Raw genomic sequence first — 20,344 nt, forward strand, 5'->3', positions numbered from 1 at the left:
ATGTCAACACTGATTTTGTTTCAAAGCTGTTTGGCCTGTAGGAAGATACATTTAAAAAATGAGTGGCAAGAAATGTGCTACATTTTTAAAAACAGATTATTTGAATAAAGACTGATTTTATTTGATACACTTACATTGTGTATTGGTAGAAATTGACACTGCTGCTGCCAAATGCAATGCACAGTGGAGATAGTGGAGTTACTCAAGTGGAAAGCTTTTTAAAAATTCATCACAAGCAGCTAATTGGCAAAAATTAAGTGTTTAGTCGCTAAAGAAACAAAAAATCAATACAAGTACAAGCAATGTGACTGCTTTTCCACAGTGAAGTGTGTGTTTTTGTGTCTGTGCAAGCGAAGACAGTAGCAAAGATGAGAGGTCAGAAGTTCATGTAGCTTGAGGCAGGATGATATTTGTGAGATGCAGGATGGCAAAGACCACAGACTGCAGGAAGCAGACACATGTCAGTCACACTTTGTGGCACCAGAGATGACCTGGTGCATGAAAAAAAAAAAAAAAATCCAATCTCCTCTTGTGCACACTTTATTCAGAAGTGAGTACATGTCTGTGCAAAATCACCTAAATGTAAAATGGATTTAAATTGCAAAATGTCTCAATAACTGTATGAAGTTTGGCCGTATTTTATCTTATGAACAATCTGAAACAAATACTCGGGAAAGTTTAGAATCAGAAAATAATTTTGTCTTTTTTTGACAAGAATTTACAAAAAAATACACCTTCAAGTCCAAGTGAAAAGTAATATCAACTAACTAAAAATATAAATTGTAAAATACGTGATTGCATTAGAACTTATCCCCTGTCAGTAGCAGAAGCACCATTGACTCATAGGAAGGTTTTGCACATCTGAACACTGCAATTTTATCTTATCTTTCTTTGCAAAACTGCTCAAACTCTGTCTGACTACACAGTAATCATGAGTCAACAGTCCAGCTACAAATTGTCAGTGGGACTGAGGTCTGGGTTGTGACTCTGCCACTCCTGAACATTCATCTTGTTGCCTTTAAACCTTTTCTTTGTAGTTTTGGCTGTCTGCTTCATACAAGCATCATGATGTGAAGCACGGCGGTGGCACCATTATGATGTGAAGTATAGAAAGAAATCGTGGAGAATGATGATGATGATTTGTTTTCCAGCAACTGTGGGTGCTGCATTTTTAATATAGTAAATGCAGACTGTTAGTTTTCAATTTTACACAAAAGCAAATGCTATACTCTTCAACCTCGACGTCATACACTTTTTAACTCTTTGAGATGACATTGCATAAGGTTGTATTCACTTATATGCGTCCCAGTTTTCTTATACTCAATGTGTTTTTAGCACAACAGCTACATCAATAATTTTGCCCCTCCAGTGATTGCAAATGAACCCATAGACCTGTGACTCGTGACAAGGGGAATCAGCTTGGACTACAGCTAGGTCTGTTGCACTAACAGGGATTGATCAGCACTAATCATGCTTTTATTTTGACACCCACACGAAAGCGCCTTAATGCTCGGTATTATCGGCACTCTGTAGATCTCTGCATACCAGATCCTCATCTGACTGTCACTGCATCACTTAGGTCCCATGGAAATAAGATTCCGCAAGAAGACCGTGACGTGTGACGCAGATGATGGCCTAATCTGATCAAACTCTGAGGTGTGCTGCCAGTTTGTGCCCTCCATCTCATGCAGCCTACATTACCTGTTTGCCAGCTCATACAGGGCAGAGCAGTGTTTTCTCATTGGCTAGTGTGACAGATAAGATGCCTCTAATCTCCTCAAGACACGCTGCTGTCAAATGGGTCATTTAGCTGCAAGTTTACTCCAATCATATGGCATTTTTCTCAACCTTGTGACACTGATCGTAGATTCATAAAACAAAATGGTGGCAGAGTATTTTGGAGTCTTTTCTTATGCGGAATAAAAGATGGAAGCTTTCTGAAGTTTGATGTTTGGCAGTGATAGCCCATTTCTCAGACTGTTATCGGTCAGTTTCAGGTCAGTATTGTAATTTTCAAAAAGCTCTTTCTTCCGATACTGCTGATTGACTGACCTTTCCCCGCTTTATCTCTGTTTAAACCCTAGCAGCTGTAACTTGTTTCAAAAAGGGAAGTTTAAAGAGGCACGAAAGCATTGCAGAGATGCATGTCAGTTCCCCTGCACTCACTTCACCTCTCTCAATACGCCACATTTATGCCTCAGGACATCTGTACGGTACATGCATGTTGTGATATAATGAGAATCAACAAGTCAACAAGTGATAATGAGAGACGTTCTAGAAATAATGAGATAGCGACATTAAAGATGATGCATCACACCACCGAATCAGCTCAACTCCCCACAGATACTTATTCATGCTTGTAGAAAATGCCAGAGCCATCTATGGTTTAGATACAGGAACACATGATCAAACAGGGTTCTTTCTGATAACATGGTGACAGTATAGAAGAATTTGTTCTCGGGGACACTGGAAAAAACAAACAGGCATTGTGATGTATTGTTTGTCTGCAATATACAGTGTCCAAAAAAAGCATTCACCCCCCCATGGAGGTTTTCCGTTTATTGCTTTTCAACACTGAATCACGGCCAGTTTCATGTAAAAGTGAAAACAGATTTCAACAAAGTTGCATTAACTAATTCAAACCATAAATAGAAAAGCAAGTGAGTGCGCAACTATTCATTCCCTTTAAAGAGATTTATCAGAAATGCCCGTTATTAAGCAATCCAGTGGTAAGCTTGAAACCAAAAGTATCTCCAGTAACTTCAGATACAGCCATTTGATGCTCGCTGTCACACGGTTAGTGCAACAGAGATGATCAAGTGCAGTGAATGTGTCTCAGTGATTGTAATGTAAAGACACCTGTATCTGGAAGGTCCATTCACTGGTGAATCAGTATTGCTGGTTGCAACTACAGCATTAAGACAAAAGAACACTCCCAGGAGCTCAGTGAAAAGGTTGTTGAAAAGCACATGTCAGTGGATAATGTGGTAGATTCTGAAGTAAAGCAGAAAAAGATACTTTGGACTGATGAGACCAAAATTGAGTGTGTGTGTGTGTGTGAATTGTGTGTTTCCCGTGTCTTCCATGTTGTTCAGATTATCAGTGAGTTCTTGTGCATGTCCAGATTTTATTATTTCCAGGATGTCATTGATGTATCGTTTCCAGAGTGTGGGTCTGCAGTGTGTGGGTGCTGTGTGGACGGCTTTGGTTTTGATAGTGGATCTCCCATTGCAAAAACTTGTTTTTGACTGTAAATTATTCCTTTAAACTGAAAATAGGTGGATGTGGCAACGCACTGGAGTAGTGTGATAATGTCATGTACTGTGAGGTTTGTGCGTTTTCTCAGTGTCCTGTCCTTCATGAGTCGTTCCTGTACAATGTGTAATGCGACGTCAACGAGGATTTTTGTGAACAATGAAACTACTTCATGTGATATGAATATCTTGTCTTTTTGTACTGTAATATTGTTGAGTTCTTGCGCCAGTTGCTTTGAGTTCTTGCAGTGGTGTTGTGAAGTACCAAGCAGGGGTTTGATTATTTCTACGAAAGCTTTTGAGAGGTTGTAGATGCAGTGGTGTGTCTTTTTTGTGTATTTTTGGTGTTCCATATATCCGGGGGGTAATGTTAGCTGTGGGTATGAGATGGTTATGCTTTCTGTGTTATTTTATTGGTTTCTAATAGGGGTTTTAACAGCGTTTTTCGTCTCATTTTCTTTTGTTCTATGAGGTCTTTTTTTATTTTGTAAGTGTTCCTGTCTTCTAGGATGTTAGTTAGCTGTTTTTCATATGTGTCCATGGTGACTGTGGTGCGTCCTTTGTCGCCCGGCAGGATGGTGATGGTCTTGTCCTGCTTTGTGATGTTGCTATGTGGAAGTTTTGCCGATTTCAATATACCTGCTATTGCGTTATGGAGTTCTGATTTGTGTCTCTGATCCTGTCATTTCTGGCATGCTAATTCTGTTGCTAATATGAATTCTTCTTGTGGTATTGTGGCGAGTGTGATGGCAAAATTGAAGGCTCTTGTCAAAACAGTTTGTTCTGGTTCCGTGAGGGTGCGTTGAGATAAATTTCGTACCCATTTGTTACTGAATTTTGTGTGTGTGTGTGTGTTTGTTTCTGGGGTTTTTTTTCTCTTAGTTTGTTCAATTTTTGGATGTGGCTGTTTATGTTGTAATGAATTCTTCTTCGTGTGTGTGTTTTCAATGTGAACTTATTTGTTTGTGTATGTCTGACTCCGAAGAGAGGTGTTCTTGAGTTTGTTTGGATCCTCCTGTATAAGTGGTTTGATTTTTTTTCATGGCTGTTCTGTCAGATCTGTCAGACCGGTCACCTGATAAAAAGGACACGTCATCACACATCTGATGACGCTCTGAAGAAGACTGCAGATGCAGTCGAAACATGTCAGCAAGGTAAAACCATCTTTTCTTTGCTGATTTGTCAGTATAAAAAGTAACGCTATCCTATAATAGTAAACGACAAAATGAACATAATCATGATGTGAAGCACAGTGGGGGCATCATCATCATCATCATATGAAGCATGGTGGTGGCAGTATCACAATGTGAAGTATAGTGGTGGCAGAATCATGATGTGAAGCACGGTGGTAGCAGCATCATGATGTGAAGCATGGTGGTGGCTGCATCATGATGTGAAGCATGGTGGTGGCAGCATTATGATGTGAAGCACGGTGGTGGCAGTATCATGATATGAAGCATGGTGGTGGCAGCATTATGATGTGAAGCACGGTGGTGACAGCATCATGATGTGAAGCATGGTGGTGGCAGTATTATGATGTGAAGCATGGTGGTGACAGCATCATGATGTGAAGCATGGTGGTGGCAGCATTATGATGTGAAGCATGGTGGTGGCAGCATCATGATGTGAAGCATGGTGGTGGCAGCATCATGATGTGAAGCACGGTGGTGGCAGCATTATGATGTGAAGCACGGTGGTGGCAGCATTATGATGTGAAGCATGGTGGTGGCAGCATCATGATGTGAAGCATGGTGGTGGCAGTATTATGATGTGAAGCACGGTGGTGGCAGCATCATGATGTGAAGCATGGTGGTAGCAGCATTATGATGTGAAGCACGGTGGTGGCAGCATCATGATGTGAAGCATGGTGGTGGCAGCATTATGATGTGAAGCATGGTGGTGACAGCATCATGATGTGAAGCATGGTGGTGACAGCATCATGATGTGAAGCACGGTGGTGGCAGCATTATGATGTGAAGCATGGTGGTGGCAGTATCATGATGTGAAGCATGGTGGTGGCAGTATTATGATGTGAAGCACGGTGGTGGCAGCATCATGATGTGAAGCATGGTGGTGGCAGCATTATGATGTGAAGCATGGTGGTGGCAGCATCATGATGTGAAGCACGGTGGTGGCAGTATTATGATGTGAAGCACGGTGGTGGCAGTATCATGATGTGAAGCATGGTGGTGGCAGTATTATGATGTGAAGCACGGTGGTGGCAGCATCATGATGTGAAGCATGGTGGTGGCAGCATTATGATGTGAAGCATGGTGGTGACAGCATCATGATGGGAAGCATGGTGGTGGCAGCATCATGATGGGAAGCATGGTGGTGGCAGCATCATGATGGGAAGCATGGTGGTGGCAGCATCATGATATGAAGCATGGTGGTGGCAGTATTATGATGTGAAGCACGGTGGTGGCAGCATCATGATGTGAAGCATGGTGGTGGCAGCATTATGATGTGAAGCATGGTGGTGACAGCATCATGATGGGAAGCATGGTGGTGGCAGCATTATGATGTGAAGCATGGTGGTGACAGTATCATGATGTGAAGCAAGGTGGTGGCAGTATCATGATGGGAAGCATGGTGGTGGCAGCATTATGATGTGAAGCACGGTGGTGGCTGCATCATGATGTGAAGCATGGTGGTGGCAGTATCATGATATGAAGCATGGTGGTGGCAGCATCATGATGGGAAGCATGGTGGTGGCAGCATCATGATGGGAAGCATGGTTGTCAAGAAAGCCCAATGGAATTGACCATTTTACAATACAATACAATACAATGACTTTATTAATCCCCGAAGGGACATTCAATTGTTTGGGGTCTCATCTCTTTACTTTAGATTTAAATAGTTGAATTGCTGATGGTAAGAAATATTTTCTGAATTTTTCTGTCCTGCAGCGTAGGCATAGTAGTTGTCCACCACCAATATTTCGTTGCTCGTTGAGGCAGATATGAAGTGGATGATCCATATTTCTCAGAATGGCCTCCACCTTGCTCAGTGCACGTTTCTCCACTTTTCGTTCCATTTTTAGGTGATGAAAACCAATATAAAGGAAAAACTTCCAAGGGGGGTAAATACTGTAAAAATGAAAAAAAAACAACACAGGAATTTTCACAAAATGACTGGAATAACAAGAAGACATTCTCGTATTCTCATATTCACCTACAAAATCATCATTATCATTAATGTATCCGAGGCATCATGTCAGAAATGACGTGAGAAAAAAATACAACTCATTAAGTAAAAAAAGATGAAGAAGTAGATATAAAGAGCAAGAAAACTGTAAGACAAGAAGACATTAAAGATTAATCAGTGAGCTGTTAGTGGTTTGAGAAGAAAAAAGTTGAAATCATCTGATTTTTGACTTATTATATGGGAGTATTTTCAGGTTTCTTTCCTCCTCTGTGACAGCAAACGGAATACATTTGGGCTCTGGGAAACACTGATCATCCCTTTTTATCATTTTGTGAACCGCACAGTTAATTGATTAATCCATAGACCTGTCAACAGATGAAACAAGAATGAAAAGTCATTCACTGCAGCCATAAATATCTGAACTGGTGAGGAGGGTGAATTTTATTCCTATACATCATCAAGCCTCTGTGAAATTTTCTGTCCTTTTCGCTCCGTCATCATATAATAATTTCATAATCAGTTCTGATTGAATGAATAGACCTTGTTCTGTGGAGCTGCAGCCTAAAAATAACCTGACTTCTCCCCCCACCACCACCACCAGCAACCCCACACACACACAGTCTTTTTTTTTTTTTTACCAGATTGAATGAATGTGGTTCACAGATCGGTCACTTGGGCAGATCATGCAGTGTATTATTAGATTAATGTTAAATTTAAACCAGAAAATTAGCAAAAACACGATGATAAGGAGTCCTGGGGATCAGTTGCTACTGTGAATAATCAGTCAGGAAACATCCTGTAGGAGAAGCAGCTATGACGTCATCACACAGCTGAGATTTTAACATTTGTTATTGTGCCTCTTTGTTGTCTATAAAGAAGGGAAAAAAATAGAATGAAATAAGGAAATTACGCACAGGATGACCAAAAGGAAGAACTTTAAGGTGTTTTTTTTAAACAGTCAAAAGCAGGCTATAGAGGTGTGATCGTACATTTTATTCATTAAAAACATTTGTTCAATTACACTGTTTCCAACATTACATCGTTTTGGCAATCGATCATGAGAGGAAGGCATCCTGCTAACATGGACCCGCCGCCGGTGTCAGAAACATCAGTGTCGGTTCTCTGGTTGCGCCGTTTAAAAACCGAACTTCACGGAGACACCGGAGTGAGATATCAGCCTGAAGGCGCACACACACTAACACACACGCCCACTGATCCACACACAAACACGCACACCGTATTGTAGAAAAATAGAGTGATCACCAATTGAACCCAGCTTCAACTGATCCAAGACTTTTCCATACAAAAAATAAAGAGGGGTAGAAAAAATGAAGGGAATCTCTGTGAGCAATCAATTAAGGTCAAGACAAGCACAATGTAACAGCCTTCAAGCTTCAACATGACTTTCCAAATCAGTCCTGGATATCAAAGGGAAAATAAAACATCAAGAATGTGCCCATGTGTGAACATCTGATAGCAGCATCGAAATATTTTGCACTGTGGGTTAGACACTTAAGCAGAGCAGCAGCAGCAGGCAGTTCAGCATCAACTACACATGGAGCACCGCTGTTTGGGAATTCACCACATCGTTCCTGTATTGCTCCAGCCAGTTTCTGAGCTCAGAGATCCGGTATCCCTCCGGGCCCCGGCCCCCCTGGTACACCACCCTCTCATCCCTCACGATGTAAAGTCTCTCAAAGTAGGCTCCGTACGCGGCGTTGGACGAGTTGTCCATATTATCCACCACCACGTTGCCGCCCGGCACCTCGCTGAGCATCAGCTGAGCGGCTCTCAGTCTGTCCTCCAAGCAGCGGTGCTTGGGGATCTGGAACGGAGCGTCCGAGCTCACCCAGCCGTCAGACGGATGCGCCTCCTCGATATATACAACTAAAAAGTCCGCAATGTCCGCGTACTGACTCACGACGCGCTGAAACGCCGCCAGACGCGTCATGAATGGCGGTCAGGAGCAGCTGCCAAAGTTGAGAATGAGCGGTCTCTTCCCTTTCATACAGTCCAGGATCCGGACCTGCCTGCGCTCCTGGACAAGAACCACCTCGGTGTTGGGCGCAGCGTGGCCAAGGTGCGCGGATTTGAGAAAGTCCAGTTTCTGGCCGTACCACACGGCCCGGAGCGACTCCAAGGTGAACATCTTATTGGAGTCGGAGACGCACACCGGCGGGTCGTCCGAGCCGTCCTGCCTCTCTCCCATTTTCAGCAGCACTTTTTTTCGAATGCACAAGAAATCCAGGAGCCACAGCATGAGGGCGGCCAACAGGAACCGGGGCAGCAGCATCAAGCTCAGGGCTGCGTGCTTCAGCGCCCTCGCCATTTGGACTCCACCGGTGTCGTCCATCATCTCTTCCCTCCTGCCGATAGGACGAGACTGTGCCGGCGAAAGAGGCAACTAGTATTCAGTCACCTTTAGCCATTGGAGAAAACTATCTGACGCACACAGGCGCTCTTTTTATAGGTAGGCAGCAGCATTTGAATAATGGAAAAAAAGACAACACGCCTCCGGTACCCGCACCGCCCACTCACATGGTGGGGATTACCTCCCGTCAACTCTGGGCTTCAAAGATCCAGAGACAGAGGAGGGGGAGCCCGCAGCAGCACGGAGAAGCGCGTATTCATTAGCGCACAGGACGTGACACTTCATTTGTGTTTATTTACATTGTCGCGGCGGGACACTGGCAGCGCTTCCAGTTGGCCCACTTTTACGCACGGTTGGTTTTGGGAAAGTCGCTAAGAAACATTTGGACTCGGTCGTGCAACTCGGCTCCGGTCCCTGCGCTCGGTGCAGGAGTCCGCGCAGCCACTGGAAGGCGCTGGACCCATACGAACTGTACACGACGTACCGGCTGGATGAGTCATTCTCTGATCAGCCAGGGCCCCTGAGCACCTTGTGAGGAACAGAAGGCAGAATAAACCTGCTCCCACCAGTTTCAGACCTGAAACACATCCAGTGCAGGCTGATGAAGTTTCTCACATCACGATTTTTATTAAGAAATCCAAACATTTAGGAGCTTTGGTCATTGTTTTGTGTATTTATTCTCACACTTTAAACCATTTTTAGACAAAAATGGCTGAAGTATAAATATGTTGTGCAGGTGAAAATTAGAATAAGGCTTTGAAAACCTAATTTATTTGTACAGAGATGTGACAAATTAAAGGAAAACCCATCACAAAGTACTATTCTTCCAAAAATATTCCTTTATGTGAGGCTTTGATGGCCGAAATGCAGAGGATTATTGAAGAAAATTCTGTTGCATTGAAATTTAGTGACTGAAGGCCACAATATGTGATTTACATCAGAGTATGATTTTTTTTAAAAGGGAAAATATTGCAAATACCTACAGACTGGTGACAAACACATCAAAAAATGTGCCATTTAGGTGTTTGGATACCATGTGCAGGCAGAGCAGTTTTCAGATTCCTTTACATCAATTCTTCAAGTCTGTGTAAGTCTATTAAATTATATTATTCCAGAAGCTATTCCTTTATTTGAGGTTTTCATGGTGAAAGAGGTGACTGATGTTGAACAAAATCTTTATTACGTGTTTAGCTGGCTTGAGATCTGGTGACTGTCAAGGCCGTAGCATATTAGTCATATCAGAGCAGAGGTTTTTAAGTAAAATACTAAAAATATGAAGAAATGAGTGACGAATTGAAGGAAAAAACAGCATCAAGTGTCTGAGCGAGGTGTTTGGACACCATATGTCGCCAGAACAAGTTCATTGCTCCTTGATGTTGATTCCTCCACGTCAATGTAACTGCATTTTCCCTTATTTCGGGTTTTGATTGTACAAATACTGAGCGCTGTCAAATAAAATCTCAGTTAGGTATCTCGTTGGGTTGGGTTGAGATCTGGTGACTGTTAAGGCTACAGCATATGATTGACCTCAGAGTACAAATTTTTAAAAAGTAAAATATTGAAAATAAGCACAGATGGTGACAAATTAAAGAAAAAGCCAACATAATTTGCCTAAGTAACGTCTTCGGACACCATGTGACACAAGACCAGCTTCAGCACTCCTTTGTATTGATCCTCTGGACCTCTGTTGAACAGTGTTACTGTGAAAGATATTCCTTTATCTGAGGTTTGATGGTAGAAGAGCAGAGCACTGTTGATTAAAATCTCTATTGTTTCTCCTACAGAGAAACAACAGAGATTCACATCTTGTTTTCTCCTACAGAAACTTGCAAGCTGTTTATTGGAGGCCCGAACATTCGTGCATGTTCTGACTGCAAGAACTGCCCCTGTAGAACCTCTTTCAGGGCTGTTTTTGGGTGAAAATGAAAGAAAAAAAAGAGCTTTGCGAATGTTAGTGTTGATTGGCTAAACTAGGCGAGGACAAATGCTATGTGGTTACACTTAGAAATAATTCAGTTTTTTGACCATTTCAATGTCTGTTTACCAGTCTTTTGTTCCACACTCCATTCCAGTAGGTGGCGATAATGCACCTTAAGCTAGTTTGTCAGTTTCCAAAAAATATAAAAGAAGAAGATATCCTTCTCGACAACATAAAATTCTCTTTATATGCTAACAAAACAAACAATGCTGTATTTCAACCCGGTCTCACGGGGATTCGTGAAACTGTCACGTAAGTTTTAGTTTCGGTTTCGTGCGCACCAACACGATTTCGTCATGTTTTTCGTGCCGCTCACCACGAAATGTTTTTCGCTGTGGTAATCACATCTGAAAGTGGTTTATACCGGCGGATTCATGACGATCTAAGCTGTCCATCGGCGTATACTGCTTGTGTGATCGCGTTTGCGGCCGCCGGCCGCCGGACATTCTTGAAATTCCTATGCAAATTGGTAAGTGTACCACCGGCTTATGGTTAGGTTATGGTTAGGTTATGGTTAGGGTTATGTTTAGGGACGATGTCATGCAAAATATAGCGTTGGATTCGCCACGGTTTTACATTAAAAATATAATATACACATTCTTTTGAAATACGTTCTGAGTGGCACGAAAAGTCCGCCGTTTAAAATACATTGGTGCGCATTTCGTGGTGAGCGGCACGAAAAACATGACGAAATCGTGTTGGTGCGCACGAAACCGAAACTAAAACTTACGTGACAGTTTCACGAATCCTCGTGAGATCGGGCTGTGTATTTCCTACAGAAGATACACCCAATAACTGCAGGTTGCCTTTGTTTTGGTGTACTCAGAGTTAACATTGTGGTTAAAACTACTGAATCATACAAATGTGAGTTAAAAGAACAACTGGAAGCACAAATTACAAAGCTTTGTATCAATCTGCAGTGACAGTTACGAGCATAATGTGGGGGTCAAGGGTTCAGGAATTTCCTTTAATTTGTCACCCCTCTGTAGGTTTTAGTCATATTTAATGCTAAATTTACCTCAAATGTCTGATTATTTTAAATTCTGGCCTTTTACATTCAGTTTTATCTCATCATGTGGCTTTCTCTTCTTTCATCTTATAAATAAAGGTTACATAAAATAAAATATTGCATCACTGCGTTAATATTTTCAAGTTCATCCTCTCAGCAAACACCAACAAACATAACGATCAAATCTTAACCTCGACCCCGGTGCAGCAAATCACTTTGAAACTTTCCACCTCGTCTGACTCGTTGACGCGATGGCATCCATGTGACTGCTTGGATCTGTTGTCTGTGATGCTGTAACAATGCCAGCATGTGTCCGACCATCTCTTCTGTCCCCCTTCTTCTGCGTGAGTCTCTGCTGCCTCTTTATTTTCCTCCCAGCCCTGTGTGTGTTGTGTGTGTCATCCAGCTCCTCTGACAGGAGACGGAAATATACAATCCCTCGTAGAAACTGCCGCGTTACAATAGACATTTTAATTTTTAATGAGCAGTATTTTCACGGCCACTTTCATCAAAGAGATGAAGACAATAATGGAGTCACTGAGTGACGCTGATGCAAAAATAAGAATCTCAGTAAGGTTAGTGAAATACAAAGATGGAAGGGGAATGATGATTTATATAAGCGAGGAGCAGAATTATTATTAACAATGTGTGGGTCACGCCTGTAGAAGCACCACAAACACACTGCATTCAAAAAAAGTAACTCCAAGTTATTTTCTATGGTATATAAAACATCTACCAGCTTTTAGATGAAATAAAGACAAACTCCTGTTTCAAAATATGAGTAATCTGTGGTTCACTGCAAAGTGGGAAAGTTTCCTGCATCCTTTAATTGGAAAATTCAGTAGAAAACAATTTCTGCTGCTTGTTTACTTTATGCTTTGTAGAGTGAAATCTCTTAATAAGTTCTATTAAATAAACGTTTCTTTTGTCATTAACTGTAATTAAATACATTTGTCTGTTTCCTGTTTACTTAGAATCATGAGTTCAGTTATTGACCAAATAAAATTAAACCATTTAAAAACATTGATCAGCCACTTCATTAGAACCACTGAGCGCTGCTGGGAAACCTTTGGTCTTGGTGTTCACATGGATGTTATTGTGACAAGTACAACCCAACTAAAGGCCAATTCATGGTTTCTGCAAAGCAGACAGTGGAATACATTCATACTACAACCAGTTCATGTTGGTCTACTACACTGATGCTTGCATTGAGCCTCATATTGAACACAGAAAAACATATGAGGCTCCTGAGGTTGTAGCACAGTGTCAGTGATTATTTCTTGCAGCATGAACGGTGTCATGGTCATAAATTTGAACAGACCTCTGCTGAACAGATATATTGTTCTCCTATGCACTGTATTTGCTTTTCTAGCTGCTATCCTATTCTCCTTCCCCATTCACCCTCGCCCCACCAGCTGAGGTAGATGTCTGCCCTCCCAGTGCCTGGTTCTTCCAGTGGTTTCTTCTTGGTAAAGGGGAGTTTTTAGCTCCTGCCGTTGCCAAGTGCTGCTCAGAAGGAACCTAAGCAAATTTTACTTACTATGAGAAGATCCCTGAGAAGAGATATTTTAAGAATTGGTGCTATGTATAAAACTGAGATGAATTCAATTAAACTTTGGAAGAAAGATGAAATTCACATGACAAATACCCTTGTGGATAAGCAGATGGAAAAAGTATGGATTGGCCTTTAAAACTGTTGCAGACCAAGTTCACCCATCCATGGCTTTCCCACAGCAGGCCAGGGCACCATGTCCTGGAAAATTGCTTATGAACAGCTCAAGGAACTTGACTAAGAGCTCAAGGCCTGACCTCACAGATCCAAATATGGTCAAGGATCGACGGGGTGCAATAGTACAAACCCTATCTATGCAGGCTTCAACTAGAAAACAAAAAGATCTGCTGCTAACATTCAGGATGCCCACAGAGGTCCTGTACCCACAAATAAGAATTGTTTTGGGACCTTTATTATATTACATCAAGCAGGTGTTTTTAATGTTGTGGCTGACCTGTGTATGTTGCATTAAGGTTGATGTTACTTTTTGCACGTACTAAAAAAAGGTACAGAGCACCACGGCAAGGATTTCTTTAAAGGATTAGGCTACTTTTCCCTCACGATATACTTTACATTCCTTCTGATCTACATAAACTGGTATTGTTTCAGTTCACTTATGGCACACCGCCGCTTTACTGAAGCTCTCTGTAGAGCCTACAGAGAAGAGAGATGGTGTGACACTTTACGTGGCCATTATTCATCCTAAAAGGCCAACCTATGACAGCATCCAGATGCTGGTTGTGAGCGGAGCTGCCCGGCTGTGACGGGTGAATCTGTGGCTGGATGTGGTTATTGATTGGACTTAGGCTGCTGCTGCGGTTCAATCCGCGGTGCTGTGGATGCGTCCAGCTGTCACTGTTTGAGGCTGCAGTGCTTCTATGACAGATGTGTTAGCGACACACCGCAGGAGTTCAGGAATACAACGTTCCAGCCGGCACAACTATCGCTGCACACAGGCGGCAGTCAGTGTTCCACCCATTAAAAATGAATGTGTCACGGCCACAATGTGATGATCTAAGCACAACAGTGGCTCCGGTCACAGTGACAGATGTGTTATCAACACTCTGCAGCCGTAATCACAGATACACTGAGTCTCAGAGAGAGCTGAGCCAGATCCTTTAGGTTTTCTTTTCTAAATTCATGGACTTATGAGGCCTGCGTGAGCGGCCACAGCTGAAAGTCTACAGACTGTTACTGTACTAACAGCGCTCTACTACATTATACATGATGCTGTATCATAGTACAGCTCAGCCTTTCTCTGTGGGTCAGAAGAAATGCGAACATCATCGTGAGAAAAGACAAAAATAGCCCAGAAAAACAGCTGTGTCCTTTTAAAATAAGTCTCAGAAGAACCAGACACTCAATTCTGCGGCCAAAATTGATAGAATTTAATTATGATAAAATCTCTCTTATGCTAGGCCTGGTTCTTATAGTGAGGTGTACCATTACTGGGTTTGCTGTGACTGTGAGAGTTCCAGAAAAAGGTGCTTGACAGATAAAGCTTGCTAGCCTAGCTGTGCTAGACAACCCACAGCAATGAATTTAATTCTCTGCCAGGGTGGGTCGAGTTACCCTCCATAAGGCTCGAGGTTGGATGCTCCTAAAACTGGCCGGACAAATCACCATGAAGTGTAAAGTCAGAAGGCGGGCGTAACTAAGTGACGACAGAGGCGCGACGATTCTGACAGAAACAACCGGAAACAACTAGCCTAGCCGCACTAGACAACCCACAGCAACGAATTTAATTCTCTGCCAGGGTCGACAGCAAAAACGACTACAGTCGTTGAGCTCCATTAGCACCGACTCTGAATAATCTTTCTGTTAACATGTCTGTAATATACTTGAGCTTCACCTATTGACTGTATAAATAAGGCTTCACCGAACTCCCGCATCCTCTGATTTCCGGCGCTCTAGGAGCCTATTCGTTGCGCTGATTGGTTGTATACCTACCCAATTGCTGCAGAGCGATTTGATAGACAACCTTTCAGCCCGCCTCCCTCCCTGTCGAGCGTGCCTAGACCCTTGCGTCTTCAGAGCATGGGTCTAGCCCGGCTAGGCTAAAACCTTGCCACAGTAACTTTGAAATAACAAAACAAGACATAACCTGTTAGTCAGTGAGCTTTTTAACATGTCAGTGGGTTTATATTGCTACCTTTGGACAAGGCCAGACTTGCTGTTTACAGTCTTCATGCAAAGCTAAGCTAACCAGCTGCTTGCAATAGACCGCTTGCCTCCTATATTAAGGAGAAGCATGGGAATGGTGAAGAATTCTTGGGTCAAAATGTTGAATTATTTCCTTATAAAATGAAATTTGTTCCATAAAATCGATCACTGTTCTCCATGGTCTCTAAAATATTCCTTATGTTTTCATACGCATACAAGGTTACCACAAGTCAACACACCGAGGAGAGTTGTTGAAACAGGAAGTCGATGCGTTAACCACTTTTATTTTCTGCGCATATATTTAGCTTTCACCTCGGAGGTTCATCTGAAACTTGTCTCGCTGTTTCTTTGATGTTTCCTCGCTGGTATGAGCACATGTGAACTTCTGCAAGGTCAGAATTCCCAGACTTCCCCCTCGAGGTCTTTCGAACAGGTTTCCACGATCACTTGTTCTTTTATGAGCTCCGCGTTGTCAATTTGTCACTCAGCACCTCTTAGTTTCAGTTGCTCTTTTCGCACAGAAAGGTCATGTGAATTGTCTTCTTAGTTGACCTGTAGCTTCATAGGATAAAATAATCCTGAATTAATCCCACAGTGGTGATATCTGCAGCATTACAGTAGCAAAAGAGGATATCTGTCCGTCCGTCCTTCCATCTATCCATCTATCATATGTAGTGCAAAAACTCTTCTGCATGTGGAAAAAAATTACCATATTTTACTGTGCTTGTTTTAGCTTTTTATGGCTGTTACTTATCTGGGGATGCAGTTTGTTCTTGTGTGCTGTTAGTCAGTCATGCCAGGGTTGGACTTTATACTCTACTATACTTCGTTTTTTTTGGCAACACCACAACTTTATCTGTTTCCAAACTCTTTCACTGTCTGTGTGGAGCTTCTCCTCTTTCTTAGCCCACATTATCAACACATTGTGAGTCTCAAGACATTTTCCAGTCCCATTTAAATCTTCCACTGTCAACACTGGATGTCTAAGGCATAAAAAAAAAAAAAACTAAACTGCAGACTTCAGTATTTTCTTCCCTTCCTTTCCAAGGCGGTGCTGTTTTTAGCCGACTCTCTGCTCACCTCTCCTCAGTCCTCCTCCTGGTTCTGTCTGCTACATTTGACACAGCGAAGCAGATCATCCTCTGTGCTCTTCCAGGATTCGGTGTCTCATAGCGTTGATAACAGTGTGCAGGAGAACAAATCTTTTGGGGGATCAGACTGAACTGAATCATGATTCTTTCAGAGAAGTATTCCCTGTGAAAAAACATGATTTGTATGTCTTGTCTGCAATATAAAGACAACTGCAGATCATTTTACTGTGAGGTGCATGTTTAGTGATCGCAAATGTGATTCCTCACTCATGGTTCAAATTCCCACAATCTGGTCCAATAAATAAAAGAATAAGGCTGAACAGTTTGCCGTTAAAAAGTCAGAATAAAGGAACATTTATTGAGAGTATAATGGGACACTTCTCATCAAAATTTGACAGGTCCCAATCAGAAGCTCATTAATAATGCTCATTCTGTGGAGATGAAACTCTGAGGTACACGCTGCTTGTGTACATGTGACCAGCCATTTCAGGCCTCAGCTTTGCCTTCGCTCGCTCAGGGAACCGCATACCCCATGACATCCAACATTCTCTGAGCCAGGGTGAGTTCTATTCAACGTTGTGGCCTGTGTAGTGGCCTGCTCCATTTTATATATCTATGAAGAAGTCCCCGTACTCCTCTTCTCATTGGCTCTCATTAACCCTTCCCCTCACACCTCATTAGATGAACGTAGCGTGGGAATTTCATTCTTAAATCATTTTCTTAAAATGATCATTTCTGGCCACTTTGAATTTTGTCATTGCTTTTTTCAAAAAAATGAAGCTACAAATATGGCAGATGGGGTGTGGATGTGGGAGGGCTGCTTTGACGTGGCAGTCTCTGATTGGACCCCAAATTTCAAAATCCCGTCCACTTATGACGTGGCAGGTTCTGATTGGGACCTGTCAAAATTTGGTAAGAAGTGTCCTATTATAGTTTCTATTTATCTCTGATGTTCAGTGAAAAAAATCTTAAAATATCAAGAATTGTAAAAGGATTTTGGCCTGTTTGTTAAGGTGACAACACTTGAGGAACAAGAAAAACACTCAGAGAGCGCAGTACTCTGCCAAGGCTGCTCAGTCGTCGTATAATTCCGACTGATAAGTCCTGATATGACCGCATTGGTCGATTTGAAGTAGAATCCCAATCATGTGATCATCAGCAGGCGGTAGACGTAGCATTCACTTGTTGTCATAGTTAAAGTGACGCCAATGACACAGAAATCTTTAACAAATCCGTGGATCCAGACTATAAGCTGCATCACTGCCAATATCTAATAAGGCAGTCCTTGTGTCATTTCTGACCTTCCCTGAAAAATGAATCCAAATCCGTTATTACATTTTTGAGTGTTGTTGTGCACGGACAGACAGAAAGATTCACAGATTAATCGACAAACATGCCAATCGTCACATAACTCCTCCGCGTTCCTTGGCAGAGTAATAAACAGTTCAGTTCACTTACCAAATCTCTTTAAACAAACCTTTTATTAAGCTGATTTTAGTGTTTAAGGATGCATCACCAGCGTCTCAGACTCTCTTTGTTTGCATCGTGACAGGTCACTGTTACCAGATGACCTATAAAGGTTCTTTTTCTGAGCCATGCAGCCAGACAGCAGCAGTTACACAAGGCTCCATGCTGGGCCTTCTTTTCTGTTCCCTCTGCACACATGGTGCTGTTATACATTTGGATGGCTTCTGCTAACCTGATGACTCCCAGCTTTTCTTGTGGTTCACCTTATTTGACTCAGAGGTGGAAGTCTGGCCAGCATCTCAGAGTGGATGTCAAAGTACCACCTAAAGCTCAACAGAACTACTGCGATAAGATGGTAAAAGTGATTTGCTCAAAATGTGTTGATATCAATATTATAAGTCAGCTTTTTGCAAAACTTCAGTTCATTGTAATAGATGATTTTATTTAGTATCATATTTGCTGCATTATAATGTCAGCCACTGGTTAGCTGCAGTAAGGCAACAGGTATGGGCATAGTTGGTAGCAGCGACAGGATTGCTAACATCCTCTAAAACGTTTCCATTAACTCAAGCCTTTCAAAGTATGAAAAAGGTGTTTAGTATACTGTGCAGCGTTTCAGTGGTATTTGACAGCATGCATGCGAAAACACACAGATACTATTTAACGCCAAGGTACTTTACATCCGTTAGCTTCTCTCCTGCTCTCTGTCCACATTCACTGCATTTTAACACAGCCCGATTCCCAATAATGTTGCTGTCATTCATGTTTTTTCCCATTTTTTTGTTGTTGAACAATGGAAAAACTGTGAAATAACCACTGATCTGCAGCAAATTAACCAGCAGTCATCTCTTAGCTGTTCTTGCTTATTCCTATGACTCTGTATCGTAGACATGAAACTGCTGCAGATTGGCTGTTGAAACTATAAAATATCCCATAAAATTGCAGTTTTTAAGAGATCTCAAATGTGTTCGTTTTTACCCTGAAAACTTCATGCGTCTATCTCCTGTGCTTATGAATTTATGACCCACCTCCGTGCACTTGAAGGGCCTATAACTCTAAAAATATTCAGTCTGAAGGCAAAACTTTTCATGACTTTATTAAATATACAAAATAATTGCACATAAAAATGTAGAAAACATGATTTCATGGAGGTCAGATGTCAGGCACCATAACTGATGAACAATGCCAAGAAAACAACATTGAAGTTGCATTAAGCTGACATGATCCTTTACATGAGTTCCTCGGTGGATTCCACCTGCAGACGTACAGGCCGGCTGCAGGCATCTGGAACAGTTTATCAGGTCTCTGGTGGTATTTCGCAGAACTCTAAAGAGAACAGCAGACGGCCTGGTGAGAAGTGGCCGTAACAAACCAGATGTGCGTCGGCCGCACATCTGACGTTTTGGCTTCTTTTATAGAAACATCTGCGAGCGGGAAGCGTCTCTGTTTAGTAAACAAAGTAGTGGAGAAGGATGCCAGGTGCGAGCAAAGGTCACCGCGCGTTTTAATCCTGGCTAAGTAACCTCCTGGCAAAATGTCATATGCTATACATACACATGGAGACACGTCGGTACCGTAAGATTTAGCTGCAACCTCTGTGTGAAAAAGAAGAATGAATACAATAAATACCAAGCTGAAATTAGATTATGGCACATTTTTCATCAAAAGAACGTCACCAGTTCTCTAGATTTACCTCCATACACGACAAAACAAAAATAAAGACACTCATAATGCAATTCAGTAAATTGATGTCATTCGCAAAAGGGTACTCTCCTGAATGAAATACATTAGATTTCCTTCATTATGTCATGAATTTGTCACTGCTGACATGGTTTAACTGTTGCCCTGTGACAGGAAGGAATTCAAATAATTCTGAAATCTGAAAATAACTTTGTGCCTGGACTTAGAAAGAAAAGAAAAACTCCCCTGTGTTTCACAATTTGATGCAAGAAAAAAAAGAAAGAAAACAGAACATTTTCCAGTGAAATGAAAGTGACTCAGATGCTGCTGTGCTTTCAGACTCACACCAAAAACCCCGCTACCTGATGACACGCTGTTTTTGTCGTATCAATTCTTACGCCAACTGGCATTCATTTCATGCTTTTCAGATCTTAACATGACCTGGATTTGCGGGATGAAGCGCTCTGTCTGCACAAAAGCTTTGCAGTGAGAAAAAGTCTTGATTAGTTGTTACAGAATAGACGATGATTCAACCGCTGTTTGTGAACGTCAGCGCGGTAATGAGCCGTGACCACTGGATTTATATAAAAACAAGTCATGTGCGAAGTGATGCAAGTTGTTTCTATGGAGTT

The 20,344-nt window shown here is 42.0% G+C and overlaps 1 protein-coding gene across 1 annotated transcript; it reads right to left on the reverse strand.

Annotated features, from left to right (window-relative positions):
- Window positions 1-7,379: 7,379 nt before the first annotated feature.
- On the reverse strand, window positions 7,380-8,851 carry LOC110955498 (thyroxine 5-deiodinase-like). Its single transcript, XM_022200515.2, has one exon. The coding sequence runs from the start codon at window positions 8,755-8,757 to the stop codon at window positions 7,951-7,953; it is 807 nt and encodes a 268-aa protein (XP_022056207.1). The 5' UTR covers window positions 8,758-8,851; the 3' UTR covers window positions 7,380-7,950.
- Window positions 8,852-20,344: the final 11,493 nt, after the last annotated feature.

Source organism: Acanthochromis polyacanthus, chromosome 16 (assembly GCF_021347895.1).
Source record: "Acanthochromis polyacanthus isolate Apoly-LR-REF ecotype Palm Island chromosome 16, KAUST_Apoly_ChrSc, whole genome shotgun sequence".
Lineage (NCBI taxonomy): Eukaryota > Metazoa > Chordata > Actinopteri > Pomacentridae > Acanthochromis > Acanthochromis polyacanthus.